This window comes from Poecilia formosa, unplaced genomic scaffold (genome assembly GCF_000485575.1).
Source record: "Poecilia formosa unplaced genomic scaffold, Poecilia_formosa-5.1.2 Scaffold103, whole genome shotgun sequence".
NCBI lineage: Eukaryota > Metazoa > Chordata > Actinopteri > Cyprinodontiformes > Poeciliidae > Poecilia > Poecilia formosa.
The window spans coordinates 324,173-331,419 of record NW_006800042.1 but is presented as its reverse complement, the minus strand read 5'-3'; the positions used below and the strand labels follow the sequence as shown (position 1 = coordinate 331,419).

General features: G+C 40.3%; 1 protein-coding gene across 2 annotated transcripts in view; it reads left to right on the top strand.

Annotated features, from left to right (window-relative positions):
• The first annotated feature begins 385 nt into the window (after positions 1 to 385).
• Positions 386 to 7,247, top strand: part of cmklr1 (chemokine-like receptor 1) — an 8,492-nt gene continuing 1,630 nt past the window's right edge. Inside the window, exons 1-2 of one of the 2 annotated variants that reach the window (XM_007559132.2) lie at positions 386 to 494; positions 2,779 to 3,505. In XM_007559132.2, coding sequence (XP_007559194.2) covers positions 2,784 to 3,505 — 722 coding nt within the window. In that variant the 5' untranslated portion in view covers positions 386 to 494; positions 2,779 to 2,783. Of the gene's footprint in view, positions 495 to 2,778; positions 3,597 to 7,247 lie in introns of both variants that reach the window. The other variant, XM_007559133.2, reaches the window with a different exon arrangement.

Below are 7,247 nucleotides of genomic sequence, written 5' to 3'. Positions count from 1 at the left end.
ACCTTCTTTTAGAAACAATATTTAGAATTTCTTAGTTGTTTTTGACTAATATTTGAATTGGCTTGACATTTTGAATCACTGAAGGGGGCAAACATTTTTTCACACCACTGTGCTAAATATGTGATAAATGACTCAAGATAAAGTCGTAGAAATACGTTTTAAGCACAGCCTCTCCTCTAAAGTTTGCATTGTAGTTTGTCGCCAAGCTTATGAAGCAAAACAAAAGGGCTTTTGAGATCATACCGTCAATGATTAAATTAAAGAAAATAAAACACAAAATCTACATGATTGTTTGCAATCAGCATTTTATGAATTACAGTGAAACATATAAAAACAATGTCTCAAAAAAAAACAACAAAAAACAACTGTCAAACATTGCCGCAGTGATGGCAGCATGAATTTAAAAAAAAGCACAAACCGTTAAGGAGACATTCAGAAACCTCAGTTTTTATTTCCTCTGTTGAGCAAAGCGACCACACTCAACCAGTCAATCAGTAAGTACAGCTGGCGTATTTACTCCAGCTGTTACATTTTTTTTTTGAGAACTAAGTCAAACATCTGCAACAAAAGTTAGGGTTTTACTTTGTTTTTCACTGCATGTGGCAACTGCTAGCAGCAGCGGCATTGGAGGCTCTCACAGCGAAGCGCGCCAAAGGCCTATTAGCCACCGTGGGGTTCCAGCACCGCAACGCTCTCGCCACTGCCGACGCTCTCGCGCAGTTCCCGTCTGCCAGGCAACACACACCTACATTTTCCGCAGCACTCCCTGACATCGCACAAGTGCAGTCGATCTGAATTGCAATTTCAAGCTATTTGGCTCTTTAGAGGCTAACAAAAGTCAAGCCTAACATATTTACTGCAAATAGGATGATGCATGTATGATTTAGGACAGTCTTTCTTTCTTCCAACAGAAAGAAAGACTGTTCTAACTGCTCTAACTGCTCCTTCCAACAGGTGACTTCCTGTTGGGAGGGGGTGGGGCTAAACTGATGTCACCAATTGACCATTTAAATGTGATAAGCTCTGGTCTGTGATGAAACAAATGAAGTTTGATGCAGCTGGGAGCATATATGGGGAAGTTATTCCATCTTGATGTTTCATGGGGAATGGCCAGATTTGAGGCTTAACCACACCTACATGCTTTAACGTAGAAAAATTTATTTGATAACTTTTGACCCTCAGTGCCTCAAGACTGTGCTGTCTGAGTTTGAAGCCTGGATCTCGAAAGCTCTAAGACGAGTTCACTCAGATACGACATCAATAAAATAAAATGGCGGCTTTGATTCAACATGGTGGACTTCCTGTTGGGTTTAGAGCATGGCACCAAGAGACTTTTTTGTAGGTCCTCACAAGATACACATGTGCACCAAGTTTCATAATTCCGGGATAAAGCATGGCTGGAGGCTGATTTTTTTTAAAAATTCTAGGGGGCGTTGTGGAAGAATTAGGTCACGCCCACCAAATATTGGACTACAGTCCTGTCAAGGGCTGGACAAGGATCAATCTCAGTGAGTTTGGTGTAGCTGGGAACTAATGAGGGGAAGTTATTCCACCTTGAAGTTTCATGGAGAATGGCCAGATCTGAGGCTTGGCCACGTCCACATGCTTTGACATAGATAAATTCTTTTGATAACTTTTGACCTTCAATGCCTCAAGATTGTGCTGACCTGTGACTTCGACGCGCTGCCATGGCCATGCCCTCCACTGAAAACTCTTGGCGCTTTAAAGCAAGTGAGACCTACTTGTTATCAGTTATCTGACACAAGATCATCTTGATTAGGTCAAGAGAGCCAGAGTTGGAGCTTTCCAAGTAAAAGGAGTCACTTCCTGTTTTGAAGGGGAGGGGCTTAGGTGAGGTCAGACTATGACGACATAGAATCGTCAGGCATCCAACCAGGATCCCTCATGCCAAGTTGGGGGAAACCGTAGGTTGTAGAGATCTGAAACTCAGTCCGTAGGTAGATCTCCCTGATTCAAGAAAAAAAGTCTCTTGGAAGTACCCTCTAAAATGCACAGGGAGGCAGCCATTTTGGGTCAAAGGAGAAATTTTGGTCATTTTTCATTTTTACTCATGTCGAACTTTGACGAACTCCTCCTCAGGCATTTGATCTATCAGCTTCATTCTTGGTCAGAATGCAGTTAAGGCATGGGGCTTTAAAAGTTATCAATAAAATTGACTTTTCGTATATGTTCAGGGAGCGTGGCAGAGAGGCGAACTTGGTGTACTCGCCAAAACAAACGAAAGGCTAACTTTCTCATAAAAAGGTCAATTGGCACCAAACTCACGTTAGGGGGCGCTGTAGAGCAGTTTGGCCATGCCCACTTGCAATTCCACCGGAATCCAAAAATTTTGGTTGGGGGACAATTGTGGGTCAAGTTTTGTGGGTTTTTGAATATGTTAAAGGCCCCAAACAGCTGCGTAAAGTAACGGGACAAAAATAATATAATAATCAAGGAATCTTGCTATTACAATAGGCCTTCACCAGCGCTTTGCTGCTCGGGCCTAATAAATGTCGTTGGCACAATAAAATGGAATATTCCTCTGGAAACAAAATGAACAATGTGAAAAGATCAATCGGATCACTTACAATCAAGCACAAAATATCTCCGATCTTTAAAAGTAAGAGCTCAGAATGCAGTACTGAAGTTTCATAGGGGATGGAAGTGTTGAGAAACCTCCCCATGTCAGCTGGTCATATATGCAGTTTCTAAAACAAAGGATTTTTTTTCGGTTTTGTAATCAATAATGTCTCAGAAATTTCATCTTTCTTCTGGAAGGTAAAATGGATGACGTCGATTATGTGGAATACTCACATTACAACTACTCAAGCATCACGACAGCTGAAGGAACAGTTTCACAACACAAAGAAAGTTGTCTGAAGGAAGGCACGTGCGTGCTTCTGACTGTAATCAATGTGGTAATTTTCCTGCTGGGCTTTTTTGGGAACATGCTGGTCATCTGGATCTCTGGCTTTAAGATGAGGAAGACCGTGAACACCACTTGGTACCTGAGCCTCGCCATGTCCGACTTTTTATTCTGTGCTTTTCTGCCGTTTAACATCGTCAATATAGCAATGAAAGAGTGGTTCTTTGGTTCCTTCATGTGCAAGTTCACCTCTGCAGCATTGTCCATCAACATGTTCAGCAGCATCTTCCTCCTCCTCATCATCAGCATGGACCGCTGTGTGTCCGTCATGTTTCCAGTTTGGGCCCAGAACCACCGCTCTGTTCAAAAGGCATCAGCCGTGGTCGTTTTTGCTTGGCTTCTCGCCGCCGGAATGTCCATTCCCTCACTGATCTATCGTCAGGTCCACACGAATTCTGATAGATCTCAGTTCTGCTACACTAATTACGGCACAAAATCTACTCACATGATTACTGTTGTGACCTGCTTTATTGCGGGTTTCGTGGTTCCGTTCACCATCATTATCATCTGTTACTCCATCATCATCTTCAAACTTCAAAACAACAGGATGGCAAAGTCCTCCAAACCCTTCAAAGTAATGACTGCTCTCATTGTTGCATTTTTTGTGTGCTGGCTGCCCTACCACGTGTTTGTCCTGATGGAGCTGAACCACCACCAACACGACTACAAGGTGTTAACCACTGGAATTCGAGTGGTTAGCAGTTTAGCATCAGCAAACAGTTTCCTCAATCCATTACTGTACATCTTCATGGGAAAAGACTTCCAGAAGAAACTAAAGAGCTCATTGATTTCAAAGATGGAGAACGCAATGGCTGATGAAAGACCCACTACCAGTTGATACCTGTCCAGGTCCAGCTCCATGGACGGCAGAGCTTCCAGGCACATTTAGAGGCGTGAACGTTTGTATGAAGCTAAATAAATAAATAAGTAAATAAAAGGTCTAGAAAAATATTTTGACAGTGAGTATATTTCATGAATTGTTGAGTTCTGTGTTTCTGTGTATTTATTTATTGTTTTTTTCTATGAGTCTCTGTGTTGTTCTGCCCTATGAGTTGATTGATCCCAGCTGTGTCTAGTTCCCTGATTACCCTCCCTGTGTATTTAAGTCCACCTGTTGTCTTTGTTCCTTGTTGGGTCCTCGTCATACGTTCGTTGTCTGTCAACTTCCAGTGCTGCCTGTGACTTTGAGTTGGTTACCTGAATTCATCATTATATCATCTTCTAAATATAACAACCTGGGCTCATCTGCATTTCTCCTCACCACTTCACCTGCAAATCATGACATGAATTTATATTTTCTTTTACCAGAAGTGAGTGGAGTTGTCATCTCTTGCTGCACACTTTTTTGACAATGTGTTAATAAAGACTATTAAAACAAGTCATGTAAGGAAATGTGTACATATGTAATTTGATGTATAAAATTTTCATTTGTTCAATAAAAAAACTGAATCTGCTCATTTTGTTCCTCTACAATCTGTTTTAGTCATTATTTTATCTATATTTGAGAAGACTAGTATATTCTCAAAAACACAAAGAAATTACTAACTGAACAAGAATTTTCCTCTTGAATGGGGAAAACCTAAGATGAATCGGCTGAAATGTGTATTTGGAGGAATCCATCATTTAAGCCCTATTGCTTCTTTAACAAATAGAAAAACAAGAATATGGTGCACACATTTGAAAGTATTACAATTTGTTTAAAGAATATCTTAGAGCTCTCTAAATACACAAATACAATAATTATTAGTAACCTAGAAAACATGTTATTGAAAAGTTAAATTATTTCACATTGTATGGATTAATTACTCACAGATTCATGGGCGTCAAACGCATGTGGGATGTGGGTGTTAAAACAACCATGCTTTTTTTCATAAAATGGTTAAAATGGCCCTTTTGGCGCCCTAGGTGAAGCACCTTTCCAGCCCCCGTCCTGGCGTGAAGTTGCAGACGGGGGGTGGGGAGTTGTGGTTTGATGTGTTATGTTACCGGTCCCTGAATCAGTTCTGTGGTAAAAACATGATGGGTCGGTAAACATACAGAAAAATCGCAGCGACAATGAACACAATGTGTAGCTTTTGTCATCCAGTTTGCATCTGATGTGAGGGAAGCATTTAGCAGTCGGTTCCTCCAGGCAATTGACAAGATACACATGTGTACCAAGTTTCAGAATTCCGGGATAAAGCATGGCTTGGGGCTGATTTATTATAATAGTCTAGGGGGCGCTGTGGAGGAATTAGGCCACGCCCACCAACTATTGCACTGGATTCCTGTCGGGGGGTGGACAAGGATCGATGTTGGTGAGTTTGGTGCAGCTGGGCTGAAACGTGTAATCTAGAGCCAAACGTATGGCGGTGGCATGACCTGTGACTTCGCCGCGCTGCCATGGCTACGCCCTCCACCAAAAACTCTTGGCGCTTAAGCAAGTGAGACCAACTTATACATCATCTGACACAAGAGCATCTTGATTAGGTCAAGGGAGCCAGAGTTGTAGCTTTCCAAGTAAAAAAAAAAAGTAATTTCCTGTTCTGAGGGGGCGGGGCTTAGGTGAGGTCAGACTATGATGACATAGGATCGTCAGGCATCCAAGCAGGATCCCTCATGCCAAGTTTGGTGCCAATTGAACATTTTATGAGAAAATTATAGCAATTCCACCTCTAAATAAAACAAAATGAAGACTTTGGAGTTGCGTAGTCAAAGTCCTATTGAGCAGCTGTGGCATTAAGGTCTTTCATGCTTGAAAACCCTCCATTGTGGCTGAAATATAACAATTCTGCAGAGTGGGTTAAAATTACTCCACACCACAGGAAAAGACTCTGCAACGTATTGCAAAAGCTTGACTGAAGCTGTTGCAGCAAATGGTGCAGCAACCAGTTATTAGGCCTAGACGGCAACCAGTTAATAAACCAGTACACCACCTTCTTTTAGAAACAATATTTAGAATTTCTTAGTTGTTTTTGACTAATATTTGAATTGGTTTGACGTTCTGAATCACTGAAGAGGGCAAACACTTTTTCACACCACTGTACTAAATATGTGATAAATGACTCAAAGTCGTGGAAATAAATTTTAAGCACAGCTTAAAATGTATTTAAAATGTATTTCCTCTAAAGTTTGCATTATAGTTTGTCACCAGGCTTATGAAGCAAAACGAAAGGGCTTTTGAGATCATACCGTCAATGATTAAATTAAAGCAAATAAAAAAATTGACATGATTGTTTGCAATCAGTATTTTATAAATTACAGTTATATGTATAAAAACAATGTCTCAACCCCGACCCCCCCCTCTCCCCGAAAAAAAATATACAAATATTGCCGCAGCGATAGCAGCATGAATTTAAAAAAAGCACAAACCATTCCGGACACCACATGCACAAACCTCAGTTTTTATTTCCTCTGTTGAGCACAGTGACCACAGTCAATCAGTAAGTACAGCTGGCGTATTTACTCCAGCTGTTACTTTTTTTTTTTTTTTTTGAGAACTAAGTCAAACATCTGCAACAAAAGTTAGGGTTTTACTTTGTTCTTCACTACATGTGGCAAATGCTAGCAACAGATTTCTCAGAAACATTACAGTCGATTCACAAGATATACTCGCTAAATCACGCATGTCTAATTGCTTCATTACTTCTCTTTTCTCCTGCGCACTAGAGTATTAGCTGCCTGTAAAGCTCATAAAACAATAATGTCTTGGTTACTGGTATTAACGTTTAGAGAACAACTCTCTAAATAAATGTATAATAAATGTCGTTGGCACAATAAAATGGAATATTCCTCTGGAAACAAAACAAGCAATGTGAAAAGATCAAACAGATCACTTACAAACAAGCACAAAATATCTCCGATCTTTAAAAGTAAGAGCTCAGAATGCAGTACTGAAGTTTCGTAGGGGATGGAAGTGTTGAGAAACCTCCCCATGTCAGCTGATCATATATGTGGTTTCTAAAGCATCTGAGAGAAACGGAGCAGCTCAGTCGGTGCTCAGCTCAGAACAAAACAACCACAAAAAGACGGCAGACAATTTGAGACCAAGCAAAAGGTATTTATTTTTACAATTCTGATGTTTTTTAGCTTTCATTTTAAAATCAACCGTAATTGATTATTTATTTATTTTTTATTTGTAATCAATAATGTCTGACAGAAATTTCATCTTTCTTCTGGAAGGTAAAATGGAATTCATGGATTATGAGGACTTCACAGATTACAACTACTCAAATATGGACAACATCACGACAGCTGAAGGAACAGTTTCACAACACAAAGAAAGTTGTCTGAAGGAAGGCACATGTGTGCTTCTGACTGCAATCAATGTGGTAATTTTCCT